This window comes from Ranitomeya variabilis, chromosome 4 (genome assembly GCF_051348905.1).
Source record: "Ranitomeya variabilis isolate aRanVar5 chromosome 4, aRanVar5.hap1, whole genome shotgun sequence".
NCBI classification, from domain to species: Eukaryota; Metazoa; Chordata; class Amphibia; order Anura; family Dendrobatidae; genus Ranitomeya; species Ranitomeya variabilis.
Genome location: NC_135235.1, coordinates 319,327,702 through 319,343,918, shown reverse-complemented (window position 1 = coordinate 319,343,918; position 16,217 = coordinate 319,327,702). Strand labels below are relative to the sequence as shown.

The 16,217-nt window shown below is 47.4% G+C and overlaps 1 protein-coding gene across 1 annotated transcript; it reads right to left on the bottom strand.

The window, feature by feature from the left end:
- Positions 1-472: 472 nt before the first annotated feature.
- Positions 473-14,148, bottom strand: REXO2 (RNA exonuclease 2). Its single transcript, XM_077250463.1, has 7 exons — positions 13,890-14,148; positions 9,796-9,879; positions 8,773-8,850; positions 7,719-7,830; positions 5,881-5,989; positions 3,346-3,399; positions 473-755 (listed from the first exon to the last, which is right to left on the bottom strand). The coding sequence occupies exons 1-7, from the start codon at positions 14,031-14,033 to the stop codon at positions 671-673; spliced, it is 666 nt and encodes a 221-aa protein (XP_077106578.1). The 5' UTR covers positions 14,034-14,148; the 3' UTR covers positions 473-670.
- Between the last annotated feature and the right edge of the window lie 2,069 nt (positions 14,149-16,217).

Genomic DNA, 16,217 nt, shown 5'->3' with positions numbered 1-16,217 from the left:
TACAGCACAAGCGGTTTGGGTTTTATCTTTCCTACCTAACAATATCCCTGCTTCAGACGAAGCTGCAGCAACCTCTCCCTATGCTCAGATCGGCAGCAGTAAGATGGCGGTCGGCGTGCATGCCCCTTTATAGCCCCTGTGACGCCGCAGAAAGCAAGCCAATCACTGTCATGCCCTTCTCTAAGATGGTGGGGACCGAGACCTATGTCATCACGCTGCCCACACTCTGCATCCACCTTCATTGGCTGAGAAATGGCGCTGAACGCGTCATATGAAACGCGACTTTGGCGCGAAAATCGCCGACAGCATGGCCGATCCCACACTGGGATCGGCTCGGGTTTCACGAAACCCGACTTTGCCAAAAGTCGGCGACTTTTGAAATTGTCCGATCCGTTTCGCTCAACCCTAGTTACTACCAGTCGGTGATGATGATATACGCCGCTATTACATTTATATGCCAATGAATACAGACTGTTGGGGGAACAGTTTATTGGTAATAAAATTCAAAATAAGCAACTTTATCAAACATGTAAAATGTTCCTGTGCTCCAACCCTTCCCCCAATCACCCTGGAAGAAACAATCACACTTGGGTTTTACCAATGAACGTGCATAGTAATAACGCCGGGGTCGATGCTGGATACACTGCCAGATGCCGGGAGACTCGCAGTCCTACTTCTCATCGGTCACCTTCTTAAAAACGTGCTGCCTGTAAAAGTGAAGTTCCTTGATGCTTTCTCGGATATCATCCAAAGCTCTGCAAAAGGCAAGAATGAAGCATAAATCGGAGGAGCGTGGAGGGCAGGATGGTTTTATCCAAAAGCGATGGGTTAATAAGAAACGTTTATTAAAGTGATCCTTTCACCAGGAGACACTGCCCAATCTGCAGGCAGCATGCTATAGAGGAGGGAGCAGAGTAGATGGACATAACCTGTGCTTTCATCATTTCATCCTCTGCTCTTTCTGGGATTTCCAGTATAGTGGGTGGTCCTATCAGTGACTGACAGCTTTCTTTGCACTGATAGTACCGCCCACCAGACTGGAAATCCCCGAAAGAGCAGAGGATTAAAGGGAACCCATCATGTTCCCAAACACTATTAACACCAGCTATAGGGTTAATCTGTGTTCTAAGGCTGCCCGGTTGCAGCACCAAAAGACCTTCTACTGGGAGGAAACTAACCTGATTCCTCCAGGGAGCCGCCAGCTTTCAGTCACAGAGGCAGTGCTCGGAAAGGCTGCAGTCACGGCTCATCACACATTATGCGCCAGCTATACGCACGCCCCAGCTATAGGCACGCCCCAGCTATAGGCACGCCCCAGCTATAGGCACGCCCCAGCTATACGCACGCCCCAGGACTGACTGACAGCTCTCTCCGCTGCTGCTCCGGTAACACCTCTATAATTGAAAGCCGGCAGCTCCTGGGAGGAAATAAGTTCATTTTCTCCCTGTAGCCGCACTTTCAGTAAGGCCTCATTCAGACGTCCCTGCTGTACATACATGTTTTTCACGGATATAACACGTATCTATGAAAATCTCGGCAGCTATTCACATGTCTGTTTTTTCCAACAGCACAGATAAGTACCAATGCAAAGTTTATGGGACTGTGAAAATCACCGACCGCACATGGATGGCAACAATGTCAAATCTGTGCGCTTCATAATTAGCATTATAATGAACAGGAGAACCTTTGTAATTTATTACTCCATCACTGATAAAACACCGATGACTCACGCACCATTTATTTACATATGTGAAAACTACGGACATCTGAATGAGGCCTAACCTGATATCTGCAGGTTAATAGTGTTTGGGGACATGACAGGTGCCATTTACACAATTAAAACCCAGGTCATGCTGCACCTCTTCTCACAAAACTGTATGTCAGTCTTCTCAGCTCCCTGCTCTACAACATGGAGACTGCAGACTGGACGGCATTTTCATAGTGACAGGTTCCCTTTAAATGACAAACTGTATTATGAACAAGATTAAAGGGGTTGTCCAAGACTTTGATATGTCACTATAAAATATATGGTGCTGTCTTGTAAAGATTTAGTCAGATGATAGACTGCTGCTGCAGAAAGGGCTAACTAGGAACCAGTCAGTGAGCTGTTTCTGGCCTCTTGTAAGTCTTATCTGCTACAAATCTGTTGCAAATACTGATGTGATGGCAGGAAATGCAGATTTTTGCCGCATTTTTAATGTGTTTTTTCCATTCATTAAAATAGATGAAAAATGTTGCAGATGTGAAGCCGTTTTAGATCGGTCAATTTTTGGAAGGAAACAATAAGCATCGTGTGAATGAGAATCCAGAAATCTGGACAGGAAAACGCTGCATTTTTAGCAGGAAAACCACTGAATAGATGCGACGTGTAAACACAGCCTCAGGGTGTAATGACACCCATAACGCTTAATTCCCTACAATGTGCAGTGTAAACCAGATACCGATCATCCAGCGAATGAGTAAAACACTAAAAATGAAATGATTGCTGAGCTAGCTTAATAATAATAATCACTCGGCAGCACATTGTCCTGTGTGAACAGGAACTGTGCTGCCGAGAACAAGGACGATTCTGTGCGCATCAGAACACAAGTCAGCCTGTCTGAATAAGCTAGCAATCTGTACAGCCAGTGTAATTCCATGATTGCAAAGTAGCATCTAAACAAGATTACTCACCAAAAACACATTCTAATTCCTCAAAGGAGCGGAACGCCCTCCACTTTTCTCTACAGGGATCCATTTTCTATTTTTGCCAAGAAACATGCAGATGAAGTCGCGGCCAATATAGTCACATGACCCAAGACGGGAGTTTTCATTCAACTTTTGAGAAAACTCCCTGGTGCTCTGCTGACATCCAGTGGGAATTTAGGGAACTACACATGTGGCTGTAATTGTAGATTTGGGGGACTGTGAAGGCGCAGAACATGAGACATTGTGATCGCCCGGCCATCAAAGACCGCATGGTAGCCGAGAAAACTACTATTTAGGCCACAGAAGGGGGCTTATTAACAACCCATTGATACCTCACGATGCCACTGTGAATTTAAAAAAAAATAAATAAAAAAATGTAAATGATAAGAGTCAGATTGGTTACCAGAGCCATTATGGGGTAGATCTAGTTTATTAATCAACCTAATTTGTGTGTAGGGAGAACAGAGATTTTTTTTTTTTTAACTTTTCTTTTTATTCTGGTCACTGTGGGTATAAATAATTTGATTAAACTGACTTTTTACCATTGCAACAATTTCATGTGTGTTGTTTAATAGAAAACAACGATTTAATTGTTTGGGGGGTGGGTTATAGGGGGGTGTGGAGCAGTTTTCGGTGGAGGTGAGATAGCGCACGTACCTATGAGAAGCAGCTTTCATTGGTGCACGTTCATAGTCCGCAGGATACCAGCGTCTGAAACAAAAGGAGAATCTTTCTAATTCTTTCCCTTACGTTTTAATCATTGCCGGACGAGTAGAAACACTTGGAAAAAGTTCAAAGATGGGAACAGATCTTCTACAATTTCCCTCCCCCTGACATACCGTATTTTTTGGACTATAAGATGAACTTTTTTCCTCCCAAAATGTGGAGGAAAATGGGGGTGCGTCTTATAGTCCAGATGTATTGGCTCTGGCTGTGGTGGGGGAGCGGTATTGGAGGAACAGCGGGTCACAGAGGCAGGAGCTGGCGGCTTCAGCTAACTCCTGTGCCTGCTGCTAAAGAGAAATGAATATGCACTGCATTCCACGCCCATGAGCATGGAGGGCAATGAATATTCAAAATACTTGTAAGGGGGCACCACAGACCGTGGGATACCACCAGGACCTATACAGAGATGAACATACACAAAGAAGAACAGACTAGGTCCTATAAATGGGGATCACCACAACGGATATGACATGAATGTAAACACAGCTTTTATTGAAAAATACAGAAAAAGTGGCTAAAACACTTACATTTAAAAAGCATGACAATGTTAACCATTACGGCCCCTATTAAGGCAGTAAACCACATAGGACTCAACCATATAACATCATATACAATATGTAAGTACACGAACCAACCTGGCCATATAGGCTGTAGTACCTTGGCACTCCCCCGGGTTATCCCCTGACGAAGCCACCCTGTGTGGTGGCGACACGCGTTGGGTCTCTTAGTAACCCACATTAGGACTCCCATTAGAGGCTCTACAGGTCCAGGCAACACATGCCTCTGGGTAGTATACATTGATTGCCTTGTTTTACATGCGGCCTTGAAATTCTCCCTGTGGTACCTTTTGGTCGCATATCACAAGTGACTGCTCCGTTTGCTAATGCCTTTTTGTCATTATGTATTGTATGCATGTATGTTTTAGGCACTTTTTCTGTATTTTTCAATAAAAGCTGTGTTTACATTCATGTCATATCCGTTGTGATGATCCCCATTTATAGGACCTAGTCTGTTCTTCTTTGTGTATGGGCAATGAATATTCATTTCATCCTGGTAAGTGATTGATTGGCACCCATCCAGTTCCTGGTATGGCCCCATCAGAAAAGATAAAAAAAAAGAAACATTACTCTTACCTTCCTCCGCTCCCTCACAGCGTCAGCATCCTGCTCCGGTGCCAGCAGCTGATGACTGCTTGTCAGCAGGGACACTCATGGCAGGGACATCATGGCCGGGACATCATGGCAGGGACATCATGGCAGGGACATCATGGCAGGGCCATCATGGCAGGGCCATCATGGCCGGACATCATGGCAGGGACATCATGGCAGGGACATCATGGCAGGGCCATCATGGCAGGGCCATCATGGCAGGGCCATCATGGCAGGGCCATCATGCACTGCTCACAAGCAGATCGAGCACAGGTGCCAGAATACTCACTGGGTGTTCATCGGAGATCACGGTGAGTATCCATTCCTCTTCAGTAGCACGCACTGTCAGCTGCCGGCTTCCTGCTCCTGCCGGCAGTCACGTGTGCCGATACTTGAGAAATGAATATTCTGAATATTCATTTCTCTTAATTATTGGCACACAACTGCTGGCAACAGGGGGCTGACAGTGCGTGCTACTGAAGAGGAATGGATACTCACCGTGATCTCCGATGATCAATCATACTGGGAACTGGATGGGGCCAATCAATCATATCAGAATAAGAATGGGCCCATGCATACCAGGATGGGGATGAGGGTCATGCATACCAGGATAGGGATGAGGGGACCATTGACCACATTTTTTGCTTCAGTTTTTTTTCCCCTAAGTTCCTCCTCTAAAACCAAGGTGCATCTTATGGGCCGATGCGTCTTATAGTCCATAAAACACAGTACCTATTAACATCTGTCTTTAGGGGTTATAAATCAGACTCTGCAGTTGCTCTCAAACCAGGGCACTGAGCCATGTACTGCACCTCTAGAGAGGAGCCATACTCACATAACACTGGGGCTGCCCTATACATCACTATGTGAGGACAAGCAGAACTCCTCTAGGTTGGCGGTAAGTCAGCCACAGCGGGGCTCAAAAGGATTTCATCCCAGACATCACTCAAACATAATTGCATAAATCCAAAATAGCGGTAAGTTACCTTAGGAAAAGATTTGTCTGGGATAAGAAAAAGGAGCTGTGACCTCCCCACACCCGACGCACGTCGTTTTGCTTATCGTTTCTGGGTCACCAGAACCACATGGTAGAGAGCAGTGATCCGGCTGCGTCCTGCACTGCCTGGCATAAGCCCCATTTAGAGAGTAACCATCAGACGTGAAACACAAATGATCCCCCAGCGTTCCTTCCTTCTTCTCTTCACCAACCCCGATCCCTCTATGTGCTCAACTGACAGCGAAAGCAAAGCATAAAAGATAGGGGAGAAGTGGCATCGTATAGACGACCGAAAAAACGGTCACTGCAATTATTACTTACCTGCATAACTCTTTAACAGTGCTGACATCAACTATCCTGTAATGCAGATGTCTCATAAACTGAGGCATGTATTTGTTCAGGAACGCTTTATCCACGTGCACAGAATTCCCTAAAAACAGAGAAAATATACTTCAATGGTTTCGTGAAGGGCGAGCTTGGATAAGGCGTTATCTGAGTATGCTCGGGTGACAACTGAGTGTCTTCGGCGTGCTCGAATAATATGTTCAACTCCCAGCCGTAACACATACATAGATTGCATAACGAACAGGCAGTTCCCGCATATGCTGCAGATGTCGAACAGCCGTGGGGAATCGAACATATACTTTTTCACAAGCCGTGCACCACTATATCTGGTAGTCGGATATTGTTTTTGCCAGTGTTTCAGCAGTGCCAACGTTTTTGCCTCTTTTTTCCTATATTGTACTGAACTTGGCCCAGACGTCAGCAAATAAATATACAGTACTGAGCAAAAGTTTGGACACACCTTCTCATTTAAAGATTTTGTGCAAAGCAGTCATCAAAGCAAAAGGTGGCTACTTTGAAGAACCTAGAATATAAGACATATTTTCAGTTGTTTCACACTTTTTTTGTTAAGTATATAATTCCACATGTGTTAATTCATAGTTTTGATGCCTTCAGTGTGAATGTACAATTTTCATAGTCATGAAAATACAGAAAAATCTTTAAATGAGAAGGTGTGTCCAAACTTTTGCTCTGTACTATATATTGTATCCCAATCAGAGCTAATGGGGCATAAGGTCCTGGGACCCTTCCTGCAGGGATCTGTGACCATCCCAGTGATCAGATCCCCCCACCTCATCTGAAGGATCAATGTGACAACAAATGCCCAAAAAGCAATGAGCAGAAATAAAGGCAGTTCTAGATCATGCTGCTGTTTTGGTGCTTCTTTTCTCCTGTGTGCATGGGGTTCAGGTATTGCCCTAGGACGCTTTATTAGGCCGGGTGTGTCACTGGTCATATCCCAAAGCTTGCGGTGAGCAGTAAAGCCCCCATTTTCAAAAATGGATGCAGAGACTTGCTGATCCCCTTTGTTATTTTATCACCAGCAGTGCATATACAGATTTTAACAAGTCATGTGAACAGGAATAACCCCCAAAAAATCCTTGAATGACCGGATGATGTGCTACAGAACTTAGAGGGGTTGTCCAGGGCCAAGATATTGGTGACCTGCCCTTAAGATAGGTCATTAATTTGGGAAGGAGCACAGCGCCATGCAACGTGCGGTGGCTATTTATGAGTACTGCAGCTCAGATCACATAATGCAATAGGAGCAGTGCTGTTCAGAGCCATTTGGCACCCGAGGACGGCTCCATATATTCCATTTTTCGTCTCGCTATACTCAACTTCCAGCGGCCACTGCACCAGGTAATAAACTGATAGTTGAGGACGACAGCCCCAACTGATTGGGCATTGATGATCCACTCTGGACAGGCCATCAATATACTATTGGTAGCAAACCCCTTTAACCAGGCATCAGAAGTCCCATTTTTTTGTATTTGTCAAAAACAATAAATTATAACCTAATTACAGAAGACCAAGATCAGCCGTGTCAAGTGGATGATGGTAAATGTTGGTGTAGATGTCATACGGGCCGACACTGCTGTGACTGATTTTACGATACTGTACTGTGTATAAAGGAGACAAGATCAGAGGTCTCTTCTTTTTCTATACATTCCTTGGCTCTATCTAATATGGTACTGCAGCACTGTGCCGGGGCCGAGCGCTGCGGATGCTCAGCACAAGGCTGACGTCTGTTCCCAATTGTATGAAATGCAGGAGTACAACAATCTATGAAGAAGGGCTGGCCCGTAACCCACCTGCCAGGGGGCAGATTCCAGGCGGAGTGTGCTTCCTGACGAAAGACAGGAACTCGTACTCTGCTTGTGCTAGGGATATCTTGCTGTCCCTCACAGCTTGTGTAAGGCCAGACTGCAATCACAAAGCAAAAGTGTAATTAATGGCACAAGCAACCCTAATAACACCTTGTGTAATGTCTCAAGAAAATCACCTACAGGTCCACACTATAGACACGAGACGTCCTCTGATCTCTGTGCATCAGGGTTTATTGAGGCTACACTTGGGAATAAAGAAGGGTTTGTAATGTGACGCAGCTAAACTCCGCTGCACTGCCCTTGCCCCACAGAGACTCATGCAGGAGGTTAGGCCAGGAGATCACAGCTGTATTATTATATCTCATGCACTGATAATCCTGCCCTAAGCTATAGCAGGGGTGTGTTCTTTCCTCTGAGTATTGCTGTTTGGTTATGATTGGTCAGCAAACTACTGGTAACAACCACTTGGGCTTAATAAATATTAGCTCATTAGGAGCCAAATACACTGTATGCTAATATCTCCACAACAGAGAGGTGAAATAAAAACAAAATTTGTATTCACTAATACATCATTTCTCTCTGTTGAACATGAAAAATTTGGTGAAAAGTTCTCTTTAAGGATGGATTCAGACAGATATATGTTATGGTCTGTACACGGGCTGCAATGCGGGGAATGACCACGGGTCTTCTGACCCGAAGTTACAACCTCATAGACACATATGAAGTGGACAGTTTGGGTCAGGAGATCCCCGATCAGTTTGGGAATTGCAGACAGTGTTCAGACTGTGAAAGATGTGTGTGTGATTCTGGCCAAAGGCTTTGTTCACACTTCTATCTTGGCTTTTGTGTAGAAGACTTGATGTTGCATTGACAGAAAAAAACACTTAATAGGATTGTCAGTGCGCATCATATGTTTTCACAGATAAAAATAGATCTACAAAATTGTAGATTTTACTGTCATAAACACGGAAGCCCTCAACAGTCACAGATCCACAAAGCATCAGTGACTGGAGCCGGGGCGGCGTGTGGCTCACGTTACCTTTCCATGATGAGTCTTGCACCAGTTGGACATGCTATCCAGTAACTCATCGGGCTGCTTAATAATCAAATTAGGGCCCTGCAGAAGGAAAAGTTACAGCACCATTACAACTGCGCAAGATCACATACATATATATATATATTTTTTTTTTCAGATTTCTCTTATTTTCTAATTACACGGTGTGACAAGGTCACTGGTAAAGTACTGGAGGGGAGAAAAGTGTGACTGAGGATCCTAGCATCAAGTGAGATGAACCTAGAAAATGCCACAGCACACTAAGTGCTGAGAGGGGTTAATCGGCCATGTTAAGGGCTGGGTTTTTTTTTTTTAGAACAGCTGAAGAGTAGGTGGGAGGCTGTTCACCATATCTCCACCCCAGGGTGGAGTCCAGAAGGCAAATAGGCAGCCTCCTGACTCATTCAGGGTTCAGTGTGCCTGGAGATGAGATCTCCACAGCTGTGTTTATGGTAAAGAGATAAACCCTGCTGTTTATCCTAAGCGGGTGGATCCCTGCAGCCACATGGACTGTGCTATATGTTTTTTATTGTTTTGTTTTCCCGTCATGCCAAAAAGGCCGTGTTTATTTTGCTGATGTTTGCACTGGTTTATGCCGTACCTTTTTAAAAAACCAGTAGAAGATTCAAAGGAGAAAAGTTCCTGCGTCTACCTCTGTGAGCAGCCGAACGAGTCGATCTACCACAAAGGATATTCTGACAGATCTAGCAGAATGATATGTAGCCCACAGGAACACGATAGACTCCATGTGCTGCCAAATCGTGCTACATGGGGCAGGTATGTCAGAGACAGTCACCCCTGGAAATCATCAGTTACCAGGGGCTTGGATCTGGCGAAAATAAACTAATTGATACTCGCCCAGTAGCACCCACTTCCACTAGCTCTGTAGTCACCGCTGAGACAGGAAGTGGAGATGACCATACAAAATGTATACTTTATGACCAGCCATACAAAGGATGACTGACCGAGGCGTTCGTCTCACTACAACCTGGCGATGGCGTCACTTACCTCGGCAAGTACATTGAGGTCGGAATCTGTTATTAAACAAGCCATCTCTATAATCTGGTCCTTCTTTATGTCCAGTCCGGTCATCTGCAACACAGAAAAACCAGCAGACATAGGAGCAACATGTTACACCCCAGACACTTTAGAGAGACCACCCCGACCAGCAGAGCCAAGCCCACCGAAATCCCGGATCACAACATCCATGGGGACGTCCTCGTCTAACACCATTAATGGAGAAGCTTAAAAAGGCGGCACAGAGAGTTATGGTCACAATGAAGTTATACGGCACAACGTTTTCCTACAGCGGCAACACAAGAAGCTGGAACATGGGAATTTTTGTCATCGCCTCATTATTTCAGTAAATTTGGGGGCCATACAGAGTGCGGGGGGGCTGTAGAGGTCATAATACTGAGTGGGGGTCATCATACTATGTTTGCTGGGCTCTGGAAGCCATAATACTGTTTTGTAAACAGAGGGATCATCATACTGTGCTGGGAACACTGTGGCAGCATTATACTGTACATACGGGGACAGTGTTATACTGTGTGCTGGGTAGTGTGGCAGCATTATACTGTACATACGGGGACAGTGTTATACTGTGTGCTGGGCACTGTGGCAGCATTATACTGTACATATGGGGACGGTGTTATACTGTGTGCTGGAACAATGGCAGCATTATACTGTACATACGGGGACAGTGTTATACTGTGTGCTGGAAACACTGTGGCAGCATTATACTGTACATATGGGGACAGTGTTATACTGTGTGCTGTGAACACTCTGGCAGCATTATACTGTACATATGGGGACAGTGTTATACTGTGTGCTGGGCACTGTGGCAGCATTATACTGTGTTCTGGGCACTGTGGCAGCAATATACAGAGTTCTCGGCACTGTGGCAGCATTATACTGTACATACGGGGACAGTGTTATACTGTGTCCTGGGCACTGTGGAAGGATTACATAGAGTTCTGGGCACCGTGGCAACGTTATAGTGTTCTGGGCACTGTGGCAGCATCATACAGTGTTCTGAGAAATGTGGCAGCATTATACAGTATAGTGTTCTGGGCACCGTTATACTGTGCGCTGGGCACTGTGGCAGTGCTATACTGTGTTGGGGGTTCTGTGGCAGTGCTATACTGTGTTGGGGGCTCTGTGGCAGTGCTATACTGTGTTGGGGGCTCTGTGGTAGTGCTATACTGTGTTGGGGGCTGTGTGGCAGTGCTATACTGTGTCGGGGGCTCTGTGGCAGTATTATACTGTGTTGGGGGATCTGTGGCAGTGCTATACTGTGTTGGGGGCTCTGTTGCTGTTATACTGTGTTGAGGGCACTGTGGCAGCATTATACTGTGTTGGGGGATCTGTGACGTCATTATACCGTGTTGGGGGCTCAGTGGCAGTGTTATACCGTGTTGGGGGGAACTGATGCTCTGGTACTCTGTGTTGGGGCACCGTCACATTATCATACCGTATTGTCGGTACAGTGGCAGCATTATACTGTGATGGGGGCACTGTGGCAGCATTATACTGTGTTGGGGACACTGGCAGGAATATACTGTGTTTGGGACACTGGCAACATTATACCATGTTGGGGGCACCGTGTCGGCATTATACTGTGTTCTGGGCACTGTTATACTGTGTTGGGGGAACCATGGCAGTGATATACTATGTTCTGGGAACCGTGACAGCAATACACTGTCAGGGGCACCGTGGCGGCATACTGTGTTCTGGGCACTGGGGCGGCATTATACAGTGTTCTGGTCACTGCAGCGGCATTATACAGTGTTCTGGGAACTTTGGTGGCATTATACAGTGTTTTTGGGCACTGCAACAGAACTATACTGTGTTGGGGACACTGTGGCAGCATTATACTGTGTTCTGGGCACTGTGGCAGCATGATACTGTGTTTGGGGCACTGTGGTAGCGTTATACTGTGTTGGGGACAACGTGGCAGCATTACACTATATCGTGGGCACCGTGACAGCATCATGCAGTATTGGGGGCACAGTGGCAGCATTATACATTGTTGTGGTCACCATGGCATCATTATAGTATGTTTTGGGCACCATTGCAGCATGATACAATGTTGGGGGCACTGTGGCAGCATTATACTGTGTTCTGGGCACTGTGGCCGCATTATAATGTGCTCTGGCCACCGTGTCGACACTGTACAGTGTTCTGGGCACTGTGGTGGCATTATACTGTGTTTGAGCACTGTGGCAGCATTATACTGTGTTCTGGGCACTGTGGCGGCATTATACTGTGTTCTGGGCACTGTGGCGGCATTATACTGTGTTCTGAGCACTGTGGCGGCATTACACTGTGTTCTGAGCACTGTGGCGGCATTACACTGTGTTCTGAGCACTGTGGCGGCATTACACTGTGTTCTGAGCACTGTGGCGGCATTACACTGTGTTCTGAGCACTGTGGCGGCATTATACTGTGTTCTGCGCACCGTGTCGGCACTGTACAGTGTTTTGGGCACTGTGGTGGCATTATACTGTGTTTGAGCACTGTGGTGGCATTATACTGTGTTCTGGGCACTGTGGCGGCATTATACTGTGTTCTGGGCACTGTGGCGGCATTACACTGTGTTCTGAGCACTGTGGCAGCATTACACTGTGTTCTGAGCACTGTGGCGGCATTACACTGTGTTCTGAGCACTGTGGCGGCATTACACTGTGTTCTGAGCACTGTGGCGGCATTACACTGTGTTCTGAGCACTGTGGCGGCATTACACTGTGTTCTGAGCACTGTGGCGGCATTACACTGTGTTCTGAGCACTGTGGCGGCATTACACTGTGTTCTGAGCACTGTGGCGGCATTACACTGTGTTCTGAGCACTGTGGCGGCATTACACTGTGTTCTGAGCACTGTGGCGGCATTACACTGTGTTCTGAGCACTGTGGCGGCATTATACTGTGTTCTGAGCACTGTGGCGGCATTATACAGTGTTCTGGGCACTGTAGCAGGATTATACTGTGTTCTGGGCACTGTGGCGGCATTATACTGTCTTCTAGGCACTGTGGCGGCATTATACTGTGTTCTGGGCACTGTGGCGGCATTATACTGTGTTCTGGGCACTGTGGCGGCATTATACTGTGTCCCGGGCACTGTAGCAGGATTATACTGTGTTGGGGCACCATACATATAGGGTACTGTAGGGGGCATCATTCATACTATATGGGTCCCATGAACAGAGTATCACAGTGGTTGATCACTGAGGGACTCCAATGAAGGCATTACTTACAGTGATACATGTCCATCTATAGGTTTTCTGGGGTGTAGGGGGACTGTAATTAGGACTCTTGCTATGGGGTCCATGATTAATATCTGTGCTACTGGCTGCAGCCAATCACTGAGCTCAGTGACGATTTCTACGTTCGCTCCTGGCTGCAGCCGATCACTGGGCTCAGTGGCGATTTCTACGTTCGCTCCTGGCTGCAGCCGATCACTGGGCTGTGGCGCATTCTATGTTCGCTCCTGGCTGCAGCCGATCACTGGGCTCAGTGGCGACTGCTACGTGCGCTCCTGGCTGCAACCAATCACTGGTCTCAGTGGCGATTTCTACGTTCGCTCCTGGCTGCAGCCGATCACTGGTCTCAGTGGCGATTTCTACGTTCGCTCCTGGCTGCAGCCGATCACTGGTCTCAGTGGCGATTTCTACATTCGCTCCTGGCTGCAGCCGATCACTGAGCTCAGTGGCGATTTCTACGTTCGCTCCTGGCTGCAACCAATCACTGGTCTCAGTGGCGATTTCTACGTTCGCTCCTGGCTGCAGCCGATCACTGGTCTCAGTGGAGATTTCTACGTTCGCTCCTGGCTGCAGCCGATCGCTGAGCTCAGTGGGGATTTTTACGTTCGCTCCTGGCTGCAGCCAATCACTAGGCTCGTTGTTATTTTTCTATTTTGTAGAAAAATACAGAGCCTAATAATTGACTGCAGCGGCCCCCTTCGCTGTAGTCACCGCTGCAGCCTGTCAGCAGAGAAGCGGAGGTAGCAGTGCATTGCTTTGTAGTCCCGCGGTTCCACCCCAGGGTGGCGCAGCCCCGGGAATGCCCCCCGCATCTCCTGCGCCATACAGCCGCAGCTCTCACCTCCAGATCCACCCACACCATGCGCTGCTCCATGTCCCCCGACATGCCGGCACACGCTCTGACTGCCGGGAGCGGCGGGAACCTGTAGCTGCCAGCAACTAATCGAGACACTAACGTGGTGAGAACCGGCGGAGCGAACAGCATCACCGGGCGGCAGGTGGTGAGGGCTCCGCTGCTATGGTGACACGGCGCTCAGGACCATGCTGCTGATACGGCCGGCAACCAAGCAGCACTGCACAAAGGCGGAAGTACCCACTCGGCACTCTATGCTCCGAGCCACGCCCCACATTGCTGATTGGTTCCTAGACCATCGTCAAGAAGCTGCTACGGAGCGCTGAGAGAGTCAAACGCAAACTTTGCTTCATACTGTTTATCTTATTAACACTAATGTAACTTGAGAATACCCCTTTGAATGCATTAAACAGAAATATTTCCATACCAAAGCAAGCCAAACTATAGGGTGTATCAATTTCAGATACCCCCAAAAGATCCTCTAATAGAAAATATCCAAGTAGCCAAGAGAATACCTTATATACAATATTAAAACATAACCTTTAATAGTAATCGTATAAAAACGGTTTTATGGACAAAAAACGTGATAAAGTGCAAACAGTGCTCAAATTACCAGTGCTGAATAAAAAAATGGTTTTGTCTCACCAAATCAGTCGTTTTCTCAGCAGGAGCTTCCTTTTACATAAAGGGGGAGGGGAAAATGGTTGCTATCCTACCCCAGTCGTGCCCCTGTATTGCTCCTGCCCTGACAAGGGCAGTCCCCAAGTCAGGCTAAATAATTGTACCCACCGCAAAACAAGTAGACTTCCCTACGCGTTTCCTCTCCCATAGGGGAGATTCATCAGGGGAAAATAAGGGTATAAAAGTTGTGGGGTATTCTGTTTAGAGAAAGTGCCCCTCCATCGGGAGGTAGCTCCTATGTGTCCAATGCACCTAGTTTTGGGTATGCATACCTCCCAACTTTAGGGGAAGGGAAAGAGGGACAAAGTCAGCGGCGCGCTACGCGTGCCGCGGCAAATTTTAGGCCACACCCATTTCACAACTAGCCACGCCCCAACCACACCCATTTAGCACTTCTGATCACAATGTTTCGTTAACAATAATTATGAACAAAAAAATATGGCCACACACGACGCTCCATACTGTACAATGGCCATTGGCCACATTATGCTCCATACTGTATAATGGCCCCACATGATGCTGCGTACAGTATACTTGCCCCACGTGATGGGGCACGTATAAAATGCCCCATAGCATAAAATACGCTGACACACCCTGACTACGGATCAATATTTTGGGGACATTTCTCCGTATTACGCCCGTAGTACGGCCGTATAATACGTGGCGTATTGTCTTACGCCGAGTGTGACGCCGGCCTTACTGGTATAATTATTATAGGGGCCAAGTCCCTTTTGTATATATCTCCCTGATATACACCGAGCACCATTTTGTGTTCATGTAATTTGTGTTATGGGTTCGACAGGGCTAAAAACATAGTAACACCCACGGAGCACATCTGCCCGGCACCAGGTCCTCCTGACCCCCGGAGTGCGCATACGTGAAGTGCGACCGAAGATTCCTGAGGCGGTGGAGTCAGAGGTGAGTAACGGGGTGAGGGGTCGGCATGCTGCTGCCGTATTTAGCATTTTGGGTGACAATACCCCTTTAACGATAACCATGGGGAGAGGGGTGCTGCACCAGGTTGGTGGAGAATCCGATGGATGGGTACCAGGGGGAGAGTGGGAGCGGGGTGCGCTGCATGGGGAGACAAAGTTTGTGTCAGTCCTCCTAATGCTGTCAGATCAGAGTCTCTGCTGTAACGGGCAGCGCTGCATGGAGAGGGGGAGAGACACATTCACTTACAGTCAGTCTGCAGATCCCCGCTCGCTGCTCCCGCGGTCACGAGAAACCAGTCCGGGTGCTGGCGCTGCCGCTCTAGTGTCCTCAGAGTCCGCCCACGTTGAGGAGGAAGCCGGAGGCGGGCGGTGAGGCAACTCAAGGGGGCGTGGCTACAACGCAGACAGTCCCAGGCAGGGAACGGAACGAACAGCTGCGGGTACAGTAATCGGGCTCTCTCTACGTCCCGGAAGTGGGCGGGGCTTCACTGGCGGCCGCAAATTCGGGATTTTAAATGCCCGAAGCGGGACAGCGAGACCCCGGTGCCAAAGTGGGACTGTCCCGCTGAAATCGGGACGGTTGGGAGGTATGGGTATGGACTATGGTAAGGTGAGACGAGGGACGGAAATGCTCTCCCTTAAATAGTTTCCTCCTTTTTCTTAATGCTTACACAGCGTCCTACCTTATTTCTACAAGGTC